At 42.3% G+C, this 19,880-nt stretch overlaps 1 protein-coding gene across 2 annotated transcripts in view; it reads left to right on the top strand.

Annotated features, from left to right (window-relative positions):
- The first annotated feature begins 15,306 nt into the window (after positions 1–15,306).
- CYP51A1 (cytochrome P450 family 51 subfamily A member 1) overlaps positions 15,307–19,880 on the top strand; it is a 34,093-nt gene continuing 29,519 nt past the window's right edge. The window contains exon 1 of one of the 2 annotated variants that reach the window (XM_058297004.2): positions 15,307–15,473. Coding sequence is in view for 1 of the 2 variants with exons in the window: in XM_004475723.5 (XP_004475780.1) it covers positions 15,806–15,979 (174 nt within the window). In the remaining variant the exon portion in view is untranslated. Of the gene's footprint in view, positions 15,980–19,880 lie in introns of both variants that reach the window. The other variant, XM_004475723.5, reaches the window with a different exon arrangement.

The raw sequence follows: 19,880 nt of genomic DNA on the forward strand, positions 1-19,880 counted from the left end.
TTTTTTCATGTGCTTTTTGGCCATTTGTATTTCTTCTTTAGAGAAATGTCTATTTAAATCTTTTGCCCATCTTTTATTTGCATCTCTTGCTCTTTTATTGTTGAGTTGTTTGATCTCTTTATATAAAATGGAAATCAAACCCTTATCAGATAAGTGGTTTCCAAATATTTTCTCCCATTGACTGGGCTGCCTTTTCACCTCCTTGATGAAGTCCTTTGAATCACAGAAATGTTTAAATTTGAGGAGGTTCCATTTATCCATGTTTTCTTTTGTTGCTCGTGCTTTTGGTGTAAGGTTTAAGAATCTACCACCTACCACCAGGTCTTGAAGATGTTTCCCTACATTTTCTTCTAGGAGCTTTACTGTACTTCCATTTATATTTAGGTCTTCGATCCATTTTGAATTATTTTTTGTGTAAGGTGTGAGGTAGGGGTCTTCTTTCTTTCTCTTGGCTATGGATATCCAGTTCTCCCAACACCATTTGTTGAATAAACTGTTCTGCCCCAACTGGGAGGGCTGGACAGGCTTGTCAAAAATCACTTGGCCATAGATATAAGGATCTGTTTCTGAACCATCAATTCAGTTCCATTGGTCTATGTGTCTCTCTTTATGCCAATACCATGCTGTTTTACCACTGTAGATAGGTCCTTGCACACCTGGTATAAAACCCACTTGATCATGATGGATAATCCCTTTAACGTGTTGTTGGATTCGATTAGCAAGTATTTTGTTGAGGATTTTTACATCTGTATTCATTAGAGAAATGGGTCTGTGATTTTCTTTTTTTGTAATATCTTTATCTGACTTTGGTATTAGGGTGATATTGGCTTCATAGAACAAGTTTGATAACATTCCTTCTTATTCAATATTTTGAAAGAGCTTGAGTAAGATTGGTCTTAAGTCTTCTTTGAATGCTTGGTAGAACTCCCCTGTGAAATTGGCTGGTCCTGGGCTTTTCAATGGGGAGCTGTTTGATGACTGTTTCAATCTCTTTACTTGTGAGTGGTTTGTTGAGGTCTTCTCTTTCTTCTAATGTCAGTGTAGGTTGTTTGTATTCCTAGGAATTTTTCCATTTCATCTACATTGTCTAGTTTTTTAGCATAAAGCTGTTCACAGTATTCTGTTATGAGTGCTCTTATTTCTATGGGGTCAGTGGTAAGGTTCCCCTTTTCATTTTTTATTTCATTTATTTGCATCTTCTCTCTTTTTTTCTTAGTCAGTCTAGCTAAGGGTTTGTCAATTTTGTTAATCTTGAAGAACCAACTTTTGGTTTTGTTTTTGTCTATTGTTTTTTTTTTGTTGTTGTTGTTCTCAATTTCATTTTATTTCTGCTCTGATCTTTGTTATTTCATTCTTTCTACTTGCTTTGGGATTATCTTCTTGTTTTTTTCCTAGTTCCTCCAGCTGTGTAGTTAGGTCATTGATTTTAGCTCTTCTTTTTTAATGTAAGCATTGAGGGCTATAAATTTTTCTCTCAACACTGCCTTTGCAGATCTCATAGGTTCTGATATGTTGTATTCTCATTGTCATTCATCTCAAGATATTGATTTCTCTTGAAATTTCTTCGACCCACTGATTATTTAAGAATGTGTTTAATCTCCATATATATGTGAATTTTCCCTTTATTTGCCACTTGTTGATTTCCAGCTTTACTCCATTATGATCAGAGAAAGTGCTTTGTATAATTTCAATTTTGTTGAATTTATTGAGATCTGCTTTGTGTTCCAACATATGGTCTATCCTGGAGAAAGATCCGTGTGCACTTGAAAAGAATGCATATTCTGCTTTTTCGGGTGCAGTGTTCTATATATGTCTATTAGGTTTAGTCCATTTATCATATTATTCAATCTTTCTGTTTCTTTATTGAGTGGCCCAGATGTTCTATCCAATGCTGAGAGTGGTATATTGAAGTCTCCAACTATTGTCTATTTCTCTCTTCAGTTTTGCCAGTGTGTGCCTCATGTATCTTGGGGCATCCTGGTTAGGTGTATATATATATTTATGATTGCTATTTCTTCCCATATTTATTAATATGTAATGTCCTTCCTTATCTCTAATAATGGTTTTGTTTTTTAAAGTCTATATCATCTAATATAAGTATAGCTACCCCAGCTTTTTTTTTTTTTTTTCTTTTTTGGTTACTGTGTTGTGGGAAACTGGCTTTACTTATTTGTTGCTTCCTGTTATTGTAAAAGATGTTGCAAGTTGCTTCCTGTTATTGTAGAAAGATGCTTCCTGTTATTGTAGATGTTGCAAGTTGCTTGTTACTGTAGAAGATGTTGCAAGTTGCTTCCTGTTATTATAGAGGATGTTGCAAGTTACTTCCTATAGCAAACATCTGCTCATTAGCTTTCAAATAATATGATGTGGAAACTAGGGTTGAGGCTCTCAGTTTCAAAAGCTGTGAAGTCCCCTGGTCCCATCTTTGTTTCCTCTCTTGTGTCTTTCTTTCTGTCCTTTTATTTCTTCAGTTCTGTGTCGCCTTCCCTTCATGCAGACTTATTGCTGAGCTGGACTCAGCAACTGGCACCCAAACAGGGACTCGAGGGAAAGAGAGAGCTAAATTAAAGGTGTCATCACGGTGCAGAGCCCTGAGTGTTTTGGAAGGCCTTCCAAGTCCTTGGTGAGTAAGGACACTCTCAGGTATTCTAGCAGGGTTACGATGGGAAATGGAGACAGTTCAACAAAAAATTGCCTGTATGTCTCCTCAAAAAACTCCTCAATGTAGGAGGAGCCGAGGCCAGTGAGTCTCATATTTTAGAACTCTTAGAGATTATAGAAAAATATTGCTCATAGTTCGCAGCAATAGGAAGTTTAGAATTAGGAGATTAGGAAAGAGGAGGAAAAAGTTTAAAATTTTACATGTACAAGGTGTTTTGCTCCCTGTTACTATTTGGCCCACTTGGGTTATTACTAATATATATATATTTTTAAATTAATATCTCTCCCCTCCCCCCACCCTTCGTTGTCTGTTCTCTGTGTCTATTTGCTGCGTCTTCTTTCTTTGTCCGCTTCTGTTATCAGCGGCACAGGAATCCGTGTTTCTTTTCGTTGCGTCACCTTGCTGTGTCAGCTCTCCGTGTGTGCGGTGCCATTCCTGGGCAGGCTGCACTTTCTTTGGCGCTGGGCGGCTCTCCTTACGGGGCACACTTCTTGCACGTGGTGCTCCCCTATGCGGGGGACACCCCTGCGTGGCACAGCACTCCTTGCGTGCATCAGCACTGCGCATGGGCCAGCTCTACACGGGTCAAGGAGGCCCGGGGTTTGAACCGTGGACCTCCCATGTGGTAGACGGACGCCCTAACCGCTGGGCCAAGTCCACCGCCATTACTAATGTTTTGGTACTAAATCTGAAGTTGTTTTGCCTTCAACTCCCTCATTAACTGACTTTAGAAAGTCACTTTCCCCACTGCTGACACCTCCTCCCCCTCCTATACCTGGAGATGCTCAGTCAAAGTTGTCAGCTTTACAATAGGGCATCTTGCAAACTAGAATGGATGGAAATTATGTTGAGCCACTTGTGCAAGGAAAGATTAACTCACAAATATAACGTCCCGTACAGGCAAAAGTGCTAAATAAGGCCCTTGTTAGTGAAATCATGCTTGTAAGAAAACTCTCTGTTAAAGTGTTAAGGAAAATATTCTGGCAGAAACTCTGCAAACCCCTTGCTGCCTAAATGATAATGTGGCTGTGGGTTGGGGGGGGGGCTAACAGAATTAAACCTCTGGAAGAGGAGGAAAACATGGCAACATTGGTGTTCTTTTTTGTTTACATGCTGATTCTGATTGGGCTTATTTAACCAAATTAATAAAATTAGTACAAAATTTTTATCAAGGTGTTAAAAGAAATTTTCAGTGTTGAATTAATAGCTTACTCCTGAACTTCAAGTCTCAGTGTAGTCTTAAAAACTAGTAATCAAAAAAATGTGTATTGTTTGTCTAAATACATAAGAGCTTAACTGCATTTAAGTTATCCCAACTGGTTGCTTATTACTAATAAAAGTGTTTCTAAGAACAAGCTTGCATATTACAGGCAACATAGGTTCCAGAAGAGGCCTTAAAAGCAGTAAAATCTAAGATGTGAAATGATGGAGGGCTTGGAAACAGCTATACCAAAAGAGTAAGAATTATGGGTCAAATTAGTAAACTTTATGTTTCTGTTGATGTGTTGTAATCGTTTTGTGTTTATCTGTTTTTTCAATGTCAGTGTTTGTGTGGTAATTGTTTCAGTGCATGTTGTAATGGTTTTGTGATTTTTAATTGTCAGTATATATTTTGACACCTCCAGATGGTGATATAAATTAATAAATAAAAATTTCTAAAAGAGCTCTATTCAAATGGCCAAAAATTAAACAAGTGCTTATATTAATACATAATTTTAAATGCTAATAAGATCTCTACAATAATAAAAATTGTAAGTCTTGATTAATGAAATAACTATAAGTCTCTTCATAAAGAATAGTTCTTGCCCAAATTGAAATGAATATTTTTCTTCACAGGATAAAATGAAGGATGTAAAACTTAAAATGAATATTTAAAAAGGTAAAAAGTTTGTGGTAGTGCTGACTGAAATTTGATAAGTCTGATTAAAAAAAAAAAAGTAAAAGTATGTTTTGTCCTAAAGGAAGATAGCTAGTTTTCATAAAATCAAAATGGAAATATGCAGGACAAAACTTGAATGCATGTGGCAAGTTGTAAAAGGGTAATTTTAAGTAAGGGAATGTGTTCTGTAAAGGTGAAAATCATCTTAAAATAATACAATTAGGGAAACGGACTTGGCCCAGTGGTTAGGGCATCCGTCTACCACATGGGAGGTCCGCAGTTCAAACCCCGGGCCTCTTTGACCCGTGTGGAGCTGGCCCATGCGCAGTGCTGATGCGCGCAAGGAGTGCCCTGCCATGCAGGGGTGTCCCCCGCATAGGGGAGCCCCACACGCAAGGAGTGTGCCCCATAAGGAGAGCCACCCAGCGCGAAAGAAAGTGCAGCCTGCACAGGATGGCGCTGCCCACACTTCCCGTGCTGCTGACGACAACAGAAGCGGACAAAGAAACAAGACGCAGCAAATGGACACAGAGAACAGACAACCGGGGGGGGGGGGGGGGGGTTAAATAAATAAATAAATCTTAAAAAATAATAATAATACAATTATAGTCTATATGGTTATAAATAATTATAAGAAGTTTGTGGAAGCATTGTTTGAATTGAGGTATTTAAGTGACTAATTCCAGGAAGTCATTATTGAACTGATAATAACAAAAGGTAATTTTATAACAGAAAAAATTGTTGGCAGCCAACTTCCCCTGCCAACTTGTTTCTAAAAGACTGTTTCTAATATTGCATGCTACTAGGTATCTGAAATAAAGAAGTTATATTTGCATATAACCAAACTGAATTATTATTTTAACAAGTTTGTTTAGTGTTAATGGTAATTGTATGTTGTAAGAGGTTTGATTGGAGACAGTTTCCAAAACTATTTTGGTAACTTGTGTATGTAGGATGTATAGAGTGTGTTTTTATTATTAAAGAAACAGAAAATAATTTTCTCCTAAAAATAGAATGATTGGTTATTAAGAAAGAGTAGGGTGTAGGACAAAACCTGAATGAATACAAACAGTGCAGAAGGTTTGTGGAAAAGGAATTTTTGTGATTTAAGTTCAGTAAGATTTGATGGGTCTATCTATAAAATTTTAAAAGCTTTGGTATCAAATAGTATGTGTCACAGAAATGACCTCTTATCATAAATTAAACCATTTTAGTATGCAGTAGTCCCAAATATTGCTAGTTTGTTGCAAGAAATTAATACCCAACTGTGTCAGTATGACTTTGTTTTAAAACTTGCTAAGCCTTTCTTTAGTATTTCCTTAGGCAGGTCAAGCCAGCCTGCATTCTCCTACCTATAGAAAAGTCAACCATGGTCTTTGTGGCAAAGGCAACATTCTAATTGAGTACCCCTCGGGCTTTAGTCACAATTGTGGGAAAAGGCAATAAGTTCAATATAAAAAAGCAATTGTGTGCAGCATAGGAAGCCCTGCTAAAAGTGAAAGGCTTAATCCAGTAGTGTCTGGTTTCTCTGAAGACTGCCATCCCTATCCAGGTGTGGATTGCAAATACTAAAAGCAAGACAAAAATGACGGACTGTTGTCAATTACCCTCTATGGGGGAGAGATCTGTGGAAGAACATCTGGGACACCTGCCAGCAGTGACAGGTAACTGCTGTCATGTCCCTGCCAGTTTCTTACATCCCAGCCCACATCCTTCTCAGGACTGTGAGTACCAGACCTTGTGGTGCCTAGCCCAGTGGTTCCAGCTGCCTGTTGTTCACCAGCAGTTTGTGGACATCACCCATGAATGTCCTTCAAGCTCACTTCAATGACTATGACATCAGCCCCCTCCTGCTCTTGGGAAGGGCAGGATGTACTTTCACTCTTAAAGACACTACACTGGGACTCATAACAAGCCAGCTATTGTTTTCTGCCTGGAAAATGGGTCCTCACAATGATGAACTAAGCTAATTCAATACTGAGTTGTGGCCCCAGGTTCAGTGAAGATGCTAAGAGCAGAACCAATGAAGGCATTGAAATTATGTGATAAACTTCCAGCTGCCCCACAGCCCAAAATGGGGAAGTAACAATAATTTGTCAATGCCTATGCCTCACACTATACAAATAGGGGGAAATTAAGTTATTTTTGATCGAGTACTGGCCTATAAAGCTTTGCTGGTAGGAAATTTAAAGCCCATGAGAAATAAATCATCTGTTAGTTGGAAGTTTGTATAAATTTGCTGTAATTATGAATTATGTATAAAATGTTCTCTGATTCAAAATTGTTACTTAAACAATAAACACGCAATGGGCCCTTTGGGGTATAAGGCAGTAAGAAACCACCAAATCTGTCTTCATTGCTTTATAAAAACAAAAAAGGGGATATATTGCCGGGAACTGGCTTTACCTATTTGTTACTTCCTGTTATTATAAAAGATGTTGCAGTTGCTTCCTGTTATTGTAGAAGATGTTGCAAGTTGTTTCCTGTTATTGTAGAGGATGGTGCAAGTTGCTTCCTGTAGCAAACAGCTGCTCATTAGCTTTCAAGTAAATATGATGTGCAAACTAGGGGTGAAGCTTTCAGTTTCAAAAACTGTGAAGTTCCCTGGTCCCATCTTCGTTTCCTCTTGTGTCTTTCTTTCTGTCCTTTTATTTCTTCAGTTCTGCATCACCTTCCCTTTGTGCAGACCTATTGCTGAGTTGGTCTCAGCATTATTGCATGTGTGGAATATCTTTTTCCAATCTTTCACTTTCAATTTATTGGTATCCTTGGGTCTAAAGTGAGCCTCTTGCAGACAACATATAGATGGCTTATATTTTCTTATTCATTCTGCCAGTCTGTGTCTTTTTTTTTTAAGATTTATTTATTTATTTGTTTCTCCCCTCACCCCCACCCCAGTTGTCTTTTCTCTGTTTCTATTTGCTGCGTGTTTTTCTTTGTCCACTTCTGTTGTTGTCAGCAGCACAGGAATCTGTGTTTCTTTTTGTTGCGTCATCTTGTTGTGTCAGCTCTCCGTGTGTGTGGTGCCATTCCTGGGCAGGCTGCTCTTTCATGCTGGGTGTCTCTCCTTACGGGGTGCACTCCTTGTGTGTGGGGCTCCCCTATGCAGGGGACAACCCTGCGTGACATGGCACTCCTTGCGCTCATCAGCACTGCGCATGGGCCAGCTCTACATGGGTCAAGGAGGTCCAGGGTTTGAACTGCGGACCTCCCATGTGGTAGACGGGCGCCCTAACCATTGGGCTAAGTCTGCTCCCCGCAATCTGTGTCTTTTGATTGGGGAGTTTAATCCATTAACATTCAATGTTATTACTGTAAAGGCATTTCTTATTTCATTCATTTTGATCTTTGTGTTTTATCTGTCATTTAGTATTTGACACTTTCAGTTACCGTTACTGATACAGTTGTCATTTCTAGACTCTCTTCCAGGCCTCTCTCTCCTGTCTTTTCTTTTCAGGCTGTAACATTCCATTGCATTTCTCTTGCTGCTCTCAGAATTCTCTTTGTCTCTGGCATTTGACATTCTGATTACTATGTGTCTCAGAGTTGGTCTATTTGGATTTATTCAGATGGGAGTATGTTGTGCTTCTTGGACACTGATATCTATGTCCTTCAATAGGGTTGGGAAAATTTCCACCATTATTTCTTCATATATTCCTTCTGCCCCTTTTCCCTGCTCTTCTCCTTCTGGGACACTCATGACATGTATGTTTGCACATCTCTTGCTGTCATTTAGTTCCCTGAGACCCTGTTCAATTTTTTCCATTCTTTCTCCATCTGTTCTTTTGTTTGTTTGCTTTCAGAGGCCATGTCTTTGAGCTCACTGATCCTTTCTTCTGCTTCCTCAAATCTGCTTTTATATGCCTCCAGGATATTTTTAATTTCATTTATTGCACCTTTCATTCCCATAAGGTCTGCTATATTTCTATGTATGCTTTCAAATTCTTCTTTATGCTCATGAAATATCTTCTTAATATCCTTAATCTCTTTAGCCATCCCATTGAATTTATTAAGGAGATTTGTTTGAAAATCTAAGATTAGTTGTCTCAGCTCCTTTGTCATCTGCTGGCTTATTTTGTTCCTTTAATTGGACCATTTCTTCCTGTTTCTTGGTATGAATTGCAATTTTTTTGTTGGCACTTCTGCATCTGGATTGCTAGATGTATTTATTCTGGGTGCAGTATCTCCCTTTAGTTTAGGGATTTCTTATCTTTTCTCCCTTGCTGGTTTTGTAGTAGGAGCCAAGGATGTAGTTGTTGCTGTAAGCTATGGAGGCTGAAGCTGCCCACATTGCCCCAGGAAGTGATGAAGCACTATTGGGGATGGAAGTGGAGCCACAGGTGCCCAACAGTCAGATTTGTGCAGCCCAAAACTGTTGCCCTGAGAGGTTGAGGCAACACCAGCCCCCTCCTATCCTGTGGGGGGACAGAGGTGGAGATGGCCTCAAAAGCACTCAACAAACCTGTTTGTGTGGGCTGAAAACTCATGCCATTGCCTGGAGATGCTGAAGATACCCAGCTCCTCTCATACTCTCTTGGGGTGCAGGGATGCAGCCCCAGGTGTATGACTATTCATTTGTTCCAGCAGAGAGCACTTGCAGTTGCCTGGAGAGCCTGGTGCAGGTCCCGCCAGCTACCTCTCTGCTGCAGGTAGGGGAGAAGCCTAGGCTAGGGTTGCAGTCCGATCTTGGTGGAAAGAAACCAGTCCCTAACTTCACTGGATTTCAGTCAGCCTGGCTCCCCCTCATGCTGGGGGGTAGAGTCAAAATGGCAGCTACCAGACTCTTTCCAACTTGGACACATTCAGACCCTAGCTGTCTCTAAGATTATACTTTAGCCAGCCAAGTCCACTAATCAGTAGCTAAGTTCAGTGGACATCTGTCTCTTCTTCCACTGTTTATGGGAAATGGAACTTCCAACTCCAACCACGGAATAGCTCCTGAGGTGACTTGAATGCCACAGGCACTGACCTCTGCAGCGTGGAGTGCTCTACTCACGATTCCTCTGTGCAGATGGGTAGTCTTCTTCTTCCACAGTCAAGGATGTTGTAGGATACTCCTCTGCTCTCCTGGGTCCTCCAAACCAGTGCTTTAGGTAGTTCTGGGTGACCAACTGCCCTGTTTCACAAGCTGACTCTTCCACCATCTTGGCTCCACCCCTTAGTTATCCATTTTAAATGGGTTCACCTATGGGCTCCCACAGAACATAATCCCGTGTGGAAGGCAGCTGGGGCATGGGACCTCTCTGCATCTGCACCATATGGCCAGGCTTGTTAGGCCTGACCCCAGCCAAGAGGGCAGGGGCACAGGGTAGGGGCTCAAAGCTGGGACCTGCCAAGACATATGTTTCCAGCCTGAGCTCTGGGGACAGAGAAGCCACTTTTTCAAGCCTTTTTGCCAGCCGCTGGCTTTGCCCTTGGGCCTGGCTTCTCCCACCTTCTCCCACCTTCTCCCCTCGGTGGCAGCGGCAATGGCAGAGGAGCATGGGGCTTGTTCTCCACATGGGTCCATGCCTTTGCAGGCTCACCTTCGTATTGACCACACCCAGCTACCTGGTGTGGGATGGGGTAGGAAGGCAGCAGCGGGCAAGGCTGAGGTGGGTGCCATGAGGCAGCCCATGTTCCCTTTCCCAAGAGGTCATGGGCCAGGGCTCCCTACATAATTAACCTTGACTCCACATTTAATCTTCCCACTTCCTATTACTGAATTTCTCATCATGGGTTCATAAAAAGCCTTGGAATGTCTTAAGACACTGAATGCATTTGCTAGCGTGCTGAGACCAGCTCAGCAATAAGTCTGCACAAAGGCAAGGTGATGCAGAACTGAAGAAGTAAAAGGACAGAAAGAAAGACACAAGAGAAGAAACAAAGATGGGACCAGAGGACTTCACAGCTTTTGAAACTGAGCCTCAACCCTAGTTTCCACATGGTATTATTTGAAAGCTAAAGAGCAGCTGTTTGCTACAGGAAGCAACTTGTAACATCTTAGACAACAGCAGGAAGCAACTTGCAACATCTTTTACAATAGCATGAAGCAACTGCAACATCTCCAGTTAGGTTACATTTACAATAACAGAAAGCAATTGCAACACCATGTACAATCACAGGAAGCAACAGATAGGTAAGCCAGTTTCCCACAATACCAGTGGGTTTTGGGCCTACCAATGGTGGGAGGGAGGAAGATACTGCTGCAGGCTTCAAAATCTGTTAGCTGGAACAACTGATCTTAATGTCTTAATGGCCTTTGATGGCTGGTTTAACTGGGAAACTCCCAGACAGTAGAGTCATAAAGCTAATACAGCTTTTTAAGACATTTGTAAGAATAGGTGGAAGAAGTTGTTTTTGCCCCTTTTCCAAGGAGCAATAATTGGCTTGGAAGCTTTGGCTCAGAATCTACTCTGGGCATCTCCCAAGTCCAGAATGGCCCCATAAATGCCTAGTGGCAAGGGTCCTGTGATTTATGGGGTGGCAGGAAGCAGGGCAGTAACTCTGAACTTCCCCTTAGATATGCTCTGGGTGCTTCAGTTCAGAGACCAGAGCAGTAATTCTGAATGACTCGCAAGATAGCCCGTGGGTGCTTTGGTTCAAAGGGCAGCTAAACGTTCCAAGACTTAGTTCAGGTGCTTGCGTTTGGGCAACTGCTCCCAACATCTCCCACCATTTTGGCTTGGTAGCTTTGGTCTGAACTTCTGGGGTTTTCAGATCATCAATTAAGACATAGGTCGGCTATGGGGATGCCCATTGGCAGGGCTTAGAATTAATTTCTCAGGACACTGAGATCAGAGCATCAGCTCCAAATTATTTGGAGTGTGTATTAGTCAGTCAAAGGGTTGTAGATGCAAAATACCAGGAACTGGTTCGTTTTTATAAAGGGTATTTATTTGGGGTAGGAGCTTACAGGTACCAGGCCATAAAGCATAAGTTACTTCCCTTACCAAAGTCTATTTTCACATGTTGGAGCAAGATGGCTGCTGACATCTGTGAGGGTTCAGGTTTCCTGAGTTCCTCCCTTCCAGGGTCTTGCTTCTCTCTGGGTTCAGGGTTCCTCTTTTCTCAGGGTTTGCTTCTTCCTGGACTTAGGGCTCCTCTCTTCCTGGGGCTTACTTCTCTTTCCTCTATGAGTTTACTTCCCAGGGCTCCTGCTTAAGGCTTCAGCATCAAACTCCAACATCAAAAACCCACACCTCTAATCACCGGACATTGTAAATCCTCACAGGGCCTACATGATGGAATAGAGGAGAGTATGGGCCATGATGTGAACCAATGTATATGAGGTGCAGAGGTGCCCAAAGATGTACTTACCAAATCCAATGGATGTGTCATGATGATGGGAACGAGTGTTGTTGGGGGGGGGGAGAGGGGGGGTGGGGGGGTGGGGTTGAATGGGACCTCACCTATATATTTTTAATGTAATATTATTACAAAGTCAATAAAAAATAAAAAAATTAAAAAAAAAAAAAAACAAAAAACCCACACCTCTGTCCTTTGTCATGTCTTTTATCTGTGAGTCCCCACCCACCAAGGGTGGGGGCTCAATGCCCTACTGGCACAAGAATCCAATATAATCTAATATGCCCAAAGGAAAAGACCAGTTTACAAACATAACCCAATATTTCTTTTTGGAATTCATCAATAATATCAAACTGCTACAGAGTGGTAAACGTTTTAGTCAGGATAGGACTCTGGGATGCTTTTTACGGGATAAAAAGTGCTTCTTCATCTTCCTAGAATAATGGGCATGGTCTCTAGCCTGCCAGTAGACTCCCCATAGGAGTGTCTTCTCAGAAATCAGGAAAATTTGCCTATTGCTGGTCTACATGGCCACATATAGCCAAGAGCAGCCTCTGTATGAGACCCTGAATTCCAGTTAGACCAGTGTAAGAGAGAACAGATAGATCTGAAGGCCAGAAACACCATGACATGTCTCCTTAAAAAAATGAGGAAATTCACCTCCAACTTCCATTAACTCCTTTTAAGAGACAGTCTTTTCAGTTTTAAACTCAGTTGTGCCTATTAAGGGGTGTCAATAGGGATCAAGATCCAAACTGGTTACTAAACCTCTCCCGGAAAATAAGAAACCTCATGTGCCATCAATTAAGATAAAAAAGTTCCTAGAAATGCTAAGGGATAAAATTATCTTTTCTGTATTAATCTGTGCTTAACTTTGAGATGTGTTTAACTTTGTCAGTTTGCTTGTGCCTAGGTAATCAGATTTGGGGTTCACCTGTTACAAATTGAATAACGGTGAAAGGTAACCTAAAAATGAGTCTTTAAATGTTAATACTGTCTTGCAATTGAATTTGATGTATAGATTATCACAAGTGGAAGTTGTTCAACTGCTAGAAAAGCAGAAAACTTAGAAAAGTTGTTACTAATAAAATTCTTGTGGCTTGGTTAATAAAGGTCCCCAATTAGCCTTAAAGTAAAAACTTACTAAAAAATGTAACTAAGAATTAAGATCACTATATAGATGCCTTTATATTATAAAACAGCAGAAGGATAATAACTGAAATTATAACTGGGTAGATTTATACTACTATTGTAAGAGTAATCTTACCTTTGTTTATGGTTACTTCAGGCCTAGCCTCACTCCTTACCTTTGCTTATGGTTATTTCATGACAGCTTCTGCTCCTATGGCTCAGGGGAAAGCAAACTTAAGACATCCCTGTTTCCTGTCCTACTGGTATTAGTGACCCTGCTTTCTCTCGTGGCTCCAAGTATGGACTAAATTGCTGCCTGGTAGAATTCTCAACCCTTAGGGTTTAATGTCCACTCTTCCAGGCCAGGGCCACTGGAGTCCTGTTATCTCTGAGAACTGGGAAGTGAGGGAGGCCTCTTGCCTTAACTGTCAGGGGTTCCTAAAAGTGGCAATTCATGAGAGAAACCAGTTTTCCTAAGGCTTTCATAGCCTTAGTGAGTATACATAGAATTAGTCTTGCTCATCCAAGGTCTGCTAAAATCAAAGTGGGAAATAAGCAAAGTTCTGAAGCAAAGGAAAATTATATTAAAAGATTGGGGGACATTTTGGTTATAAGCCAATAATTAAGGAACGAAATTCTTGTGCAAAACTGCATGATTACAGTGCAAATTAGAGTAATTATAAAGAGACTTCAAAGAAATCTTTTAAATGTTATCTTATAGTTGAACTTATTCTGTAATAGAATGAAAATTATAACAGTGAGTTGTGTGTTTCTTTGTCAAACTCTTGTGTGCTTATTTACTCAATATGTATCTTCGCACATCAGGATGGTGACAAATTAAACAAATGAAAATTCTTAAACAGGGTCTATTCAAATGGAAAAATCATATATGTGGTTATACATGTGAATAAGTATTCCTGGAGCCCAAATTAGGCTGAGCAGGATGGAAAGATAATATAGAAATCTGGATATAGAAACTATTAGGAAAGGAAAAGTTTTTCCTAAACTTTTTAACCTGCCTTAACCCATGCCATTCTCTATGCAAGAGCTGTGGGGGAAGGACAAGGTGTGACAGACTGAAACACTATATTACAATCATTCCCTAGAACTAGTTAACAGCATAAAAGAAACCAGGAGTGCCTGAGAAACTCTAAACAGCAAACAGACTCCCTTGCTGCTGTGGTGTTGCAAAGTAACAGGGCACTTAACATGCTAACTACAGCATGGGGAGGAATATGTCTTTTCCTTACAGAAAAATGCCATGACTATGTAAATAATTTAAATAATCCTAAACAGCATTCATAACCTTCAGAATAAAGCCCACCAACTCCAGGAGGAAGATTCAGCCTTCAGAGTTCCCTGGCCTTTTCCACTTTCGTGGTTTAGTATCTTTTTAGTAGGACCCTATATCTTCAAAGTTCAAATTTCTTCCAGAATCAACATTTTATTAGCCATATGTGGATTTCATCCAGCTTCACCCAGGATGCCAGACTTGTCTTCCTCTAACCGCGATAGAATAACATGAAGGCTTTACACCTTGTCAGGTAGGGTTTACTGCCCCTAGCCAGCAGCAAGTAATTACAGAAGAAGGACCATTGTCCTTAAGCACCCCTTAAATGATAAAGGTGTAAACTCTCTGAGGCAGGAGTGAGGCAGGCTAGTAGATTAGGAATCAATAGGCAGATCTGGAACCTGGCAGAAGATGAGTTTAGTTACGGATTTACTGACTGTGGTGCTGGATAGATCTCTAGGTGGAGGAGTAGAGGAGGTACTTGGATATTCCTGCTCATTTTCCCAGGGCTTGCAGTTTGTGTACTTGTCTGATTCACTGCTGTATCCCCAGTGCCTAACCTGGTTTTCAATATTGGCTAAATAAATAAATCTGGTCAGGAGATCGTGATAGTCACCTGGAAGGAGGATTAAATTTGGTAGTCACCTCAGAGAAGATGGTTATTTGAAACGAAGTACGTGTAAGAGACTGTGGCTGCAGGATTGAATCTTCCCTTCAAAAATGTCCTGGTCGCTAAGTCACCAGAATAAGTGGGGTTCTTGGGTAATGGTGCCTTAAATAGCTTACAATATCCTAGAAAATCCGAATTTGTTTTGGAAAAGCTGTTTCCGTATAACCCGGCATACCTAACAACCAACATTACCTATCTATAATTAACGTTATGACCGTATAAACCCGTTAAACTGATTTCGATTGGGGTGGGACGGTGGCATCACGTCACCGTGTAGGCCGTGTCTTCCCATTCTCGTGTTTCCCTCAGGTGCAGCTAATACGCTCAACCAGGCAGGGGGCGGCGCTCACGCCACCAGACCCACTGACGCGACATAGGCCGACCTCACCTCACAAACGCACGGTGCTATCACAGAGCGCTCCGCTGCCAACGCAACGACCGCCCTGCACCAATCCAGTCCAGAGATCCCTCCGCTCGGCTGTGTCGTGGCGCCCCGCCCTCAAGGCGCTCAGGCTGCAACCTGCGCCTCTCATAGTGCGATGTCCCCTCCAGCGTACGTTCTCTTCCGTCTCTGTGCCACTTGTGCCACCTGTGCCTTAGGCACAGCCCGCTCCTTAAAGTCCCCGGCGCAAGGAGACCGCGACGTTGAGGGGTGATGGGTCAGGGGGGTAGACAGCTGAGGTCCCGCCCCGTCCTGTGACGCGCCGATTGGCGCGCGGGCGGTCGGGGGTGGGGCGGTGGGCGTGGCCTTAGAAGGAGATCCGGGGGCCGGGGCCGCCTCCGGACGCCCAGCGGCCGGCTTTTCTCTCTCGGTAGAACCCGAAAACCGGCGGCGATCTCGGTCTCCAGCGTCTCCGGCCGGCTAAAGCGGCGGCGGCGGCTGGGATGGCGTTGCTGGGCTTATTGCAGGCGGGCGGGTCGGTGCTGGCGCAGACAATGGCACAAGTAACAGGCGGTAGTCTCCTGTCCACGCTGCTCGTCGCCTGCTGCTTCACGCTCAGCCTCGTCTACCTGCTGCGTCTCACCGTTAGCCACCTGGCCCAGCTGCCGGCCGGAGAGGTACCTGCACTCTCGGCGACTGGGACGGGCGCGCCGCGGCCAAGGAGGCGCTGGAGGTCGCGGCGGCGGCGACCGCAAAGATGCTGAGCGGAGCCTGCGCTGCGGGTGCCCTGCGGCCGGGGTGGGGGCCGCGGAGGCGCCACTGCCGCTGGCTTTGCTGGCGTTGGTGCTGGAGCCCGTTTTGGCGGCGGCGATCCTGCCAGTGGTCGTGGCCACAGCCGCGCTGGCGGTGTGACTGGTCCTGGCCGGGGTCGTGCTTCCGTGTTTGTGGTTGTGGTGATGGCTGTGCCAGTCCGTGGCCGTGTTGGTCGCCAGCGTGAAGACGGGGCCTTGGTGGGGGCTCCAATAGCCATGCTTTCGGCAGCTGCCGCCTGGTGGCATCATCCTGGTGGCCGCCTTCCGTTGTTCAGTGTCCTGCAGGCTGTAGCATTGCCCCTAATGGGGATTTATAGCAGTATTAAGGGATACGTTCAGTTTGGTAGAGTGAGGGTGACTAGAAAATTGTGGGGGTCTTCCTATGATGCTAATACATCAGTTTGTTGTAGCTGAAAAGCGAGTCTGCCCGATGCACACCAGAAAGTCAGTTAGGTGACATCAGGATTCTTAGTAGAGTTTATTTCGCAAAGGCTAGCCTTGTGAAGGCTGGTGGGCAGTCCTCAAATCTGTCTTTCTGAAGTGGAAGTGCATAGGGTTTTTCTGGGATTGAACGAGAAGGGAGGTGGGTTTGTGACGGCTCAGGGGAAGATAGTACATTAGTGGGGAACATGGCAGATGGGCATCATACTGACTTAAATAATATGTTGCATGATATTTTGAGTGTGAGTAGGTAGGTGGTTTGAGGTGATGGAGTTAGAGATAGTTTATCTCTGAGTATGTGCAGATTGATTACATGCTTAGTTCACATGGAGTTTGAGGGTTAGGCTATTGTGCATGTCAGGTGCGCTAACTAATTAGAACTGGCTTGGGGGAAGCGGACTTGGCTCAATGGATAGAGCGTCTGCCTACCACATGGGAGGCCCGCGGTTCAAACCCCGGGCCTCTTTGACCCGTGTGGAGCTGGCCGGTTTGCCATGCCATGCAGGGTGTCCCCCGTGTAGGGGAGCCCCACTCGCAAGGAGTGCACCCCGTTAAGGAGAGCCGCCCAGAGTGAAAGAAAGTCCAGCCTGGCTGGGAGTGGCGCTGTACACATGGAGAGCTAATGCAGCAAGATGATGCAAAAGAAGGAGACAGATTTCTGGGCCGCTGACAGGGATAGAAGCAGACACAGAGGAACATACAGAGAGCAGACAACTTGGGGGGGGTGTTTAAATAAATAAATCTTAAAAAAGTATGTGTGTGTGTGTGTGTATATATATACCTGAGAACCTAACACAGTTCAACATCTATTAAAAAAACTCGCTTGGTTAATTCTGTGCTGATTCATCTTATTTCGTTAATAAACATTGAGGGCTGCCTACTGGAATATCAGACTTAAGGGTTGCAAAACGAGATAAGGGGATACAAGCGGGGTTGGGGTTGGGGGGCAGTTATGAGTTGTTTCTTTACTGCTCAGTCAAGATTATGCAGTTTACAAAACAAAGCATCAACGTCAAAGAAAAGAAACAAAACATCTAGGTTACAGGTCAGTGAGGCAAGGTAGTTATAGATATTTGCTTCTGGCTGTTTTAAAAGTATGACATTCCTCAAGGCTATATTGCAGTATATCAGAGGGTTAATAAGTGCCTAAAATACAATTTAGATGGCTAAAACATTTGCTAATTTATCATCAGTTAGAGTTTCTCTGGTTTAACAGCTTTATTGACGATTAATTTATCTTCCCCAAGATGAATGCATCCTTAACTAATCACCAAGTAGTTTTAAAAAAATACCCTTTTGCTGACAATGGAATTTACAAATTATTGACCAAATCGCTTATTTTAATAATAAAAAGAGATAATGTAAAATTTCTGATCTCAACCACTCCCAAGCATACTATTTGCATTAACTCCCCCTTCCATTGCTGCCACTGCCTGTGATAAATGTCAGTCTACTTTCTATTCTGTAAATTTGCACATTCTGGTTGTTTCATATAAGTGGAATGATACAATATGTTCCTTTGTGTCTGACCTATGACCAAATAGCTTTTAAAATAATTTTTGTTTGAACCATAAGAGGTCTGAGACAAAATTCTTAATTTTCCTACCTATGGGATTTTTGAGGCAGTGTTATTTTGTGTTTGGAAAGAAAAAGGTATGCTTTAGTGTTTTAAGATTATACTCTGAGCTTGTTGTGCTCCTTTGTATTTGAGACCACCAAAGAGCTGAGGAAAAGTGTCCTTTTTTATCATTGCAAGTTTGATTTCTAGAAGTATTGTTACAATCTGTAAGTCTCATTTTGGGACAGCTGAAATACCGTTTATAGTGAGTGCTAGAGAGGTCCTGCTAGAGCTGATCTACTCATTTTCTCTTTAAAATCAGCAGATCTATCTAGTTCAGTTATAGTGCGAAAAGCATGAGTTATCTTCTCTTTACTGATTGATGTAGCTGTTTAAACGCTTTCCCTACTTTCTATACTTTATTGTTTCTTGTTTTCTCTGCCTCCTGTAGGTAAGATTTGGGGTTAAAATTGTGAATAGTAGTAGTAGAAATCAGGGTGAAGAAACTGTAGTGTGGCTTTCCTGTTTTTAGCTACTAATATTCAGTAGCCTGGAACCATTGAAATATTGGACATGTTCTAGACAGTGACCAGTACCTAAAATTGCAGTGCCTGCAATGCCTTTATGTTTAGTCATTTATCATATGCCTTTTTGAATTTCTCATCTTTTTACCCTGGCTATTTGCAGTTTGGATATTTGGTTACTTTTTAAAAATTTGTATTACTTTATTTTCATACATAAGATTTCATACTATACCTATTATCTGAATTTAACTGCAAAGCTAACCTTGAGGGTGTGTACAAGGTAGAGAGGTGTGGTAAGGTTACTACAAATTTAAGATACCTAATGAACTCCAGGCATAGACGGTGAAATTCTTATCCAGAGAAATGTCTTGGCTTGTGGGGATTGGGGGAAAGAAATTGAGGATGAATAGGATGAGGGGTTCCCACCAGACTTACAGTTTGAGTAAAAGTCAGATATTTGCCTAGCTAAATATTTTCCTTGTGACCAGCATCTTCTTGTTTGTAGAAGCAAAAATAGCTTTTTAAAAAAGATTGATTTATTTTTTCCCCTCCCTCACTCCTGCCCTGCTGTTTTTGTTGTCTGTGTCCATTTGCTGTGTGATCTTCTGTATCTTTTTCTCTTTTTTGTCTTCTCATCTTTCTCCTATAGGATTCAGAGGGATTCCATCCTGGGGACCTCTAATGTGAAGAGAGATTCCCTGTCAGTTGTGCTTCACTTCCTGGTCACTGTTGTGCTTCACTTTGACTCTCCTCTTCGTCTCTCTTTTGTTGCGTCATCATCTTGCTGCATGACTCACTCGTGCGGGCACTGGCTCATCACGTGGGCACTCACATGGGCACTTGGCTCACCATGCGGGTACTCATGCAGACACTTGATTCACTGTGGGGGCACTGGCTCAGCGTGCAGACATGCTTTCTCTTTTTCTTTTTCACCAGGAGGTCCCAGGGATCAAACCTGGGTCCTCCCATATGGTAGGCAGAGGCCTTATCACTTGAGCCACATCTGCTTCCCCCAAAATAGTTTTTACTCTTTAAATTTCTCATTCCTGCCATATATAACCAATTTAAATGGCACTTACATTTTACTTACACAAAGAAATGTAGGTAAAGAGATAGATGCCTGTTTTATTAGGTTACTTTTGATGCATCATTTTTTGGTAACTTTATTAACGGCAAATTTCATTTAATTGTTTGGTATGAAACTAAACTGAGTTGCTTAAAATGAAATGAGAACCGAAAGTTT

This window comes from Dasypus novemcinctus, chromosome 5 (assembly GCF_030445035.2).
Source record: "Dasypus novemcinctus isolate mDasNov1 chromosome 5, mDasNov1.1.hap2, whole genome shotgun sequence".
Taxonomy (NCBI): Eukaryota; Metazoa; Chordata; class Mammalia; order Cingulata; family Dasypodidae; genus Dasypus; species Dasypus novemcinctus.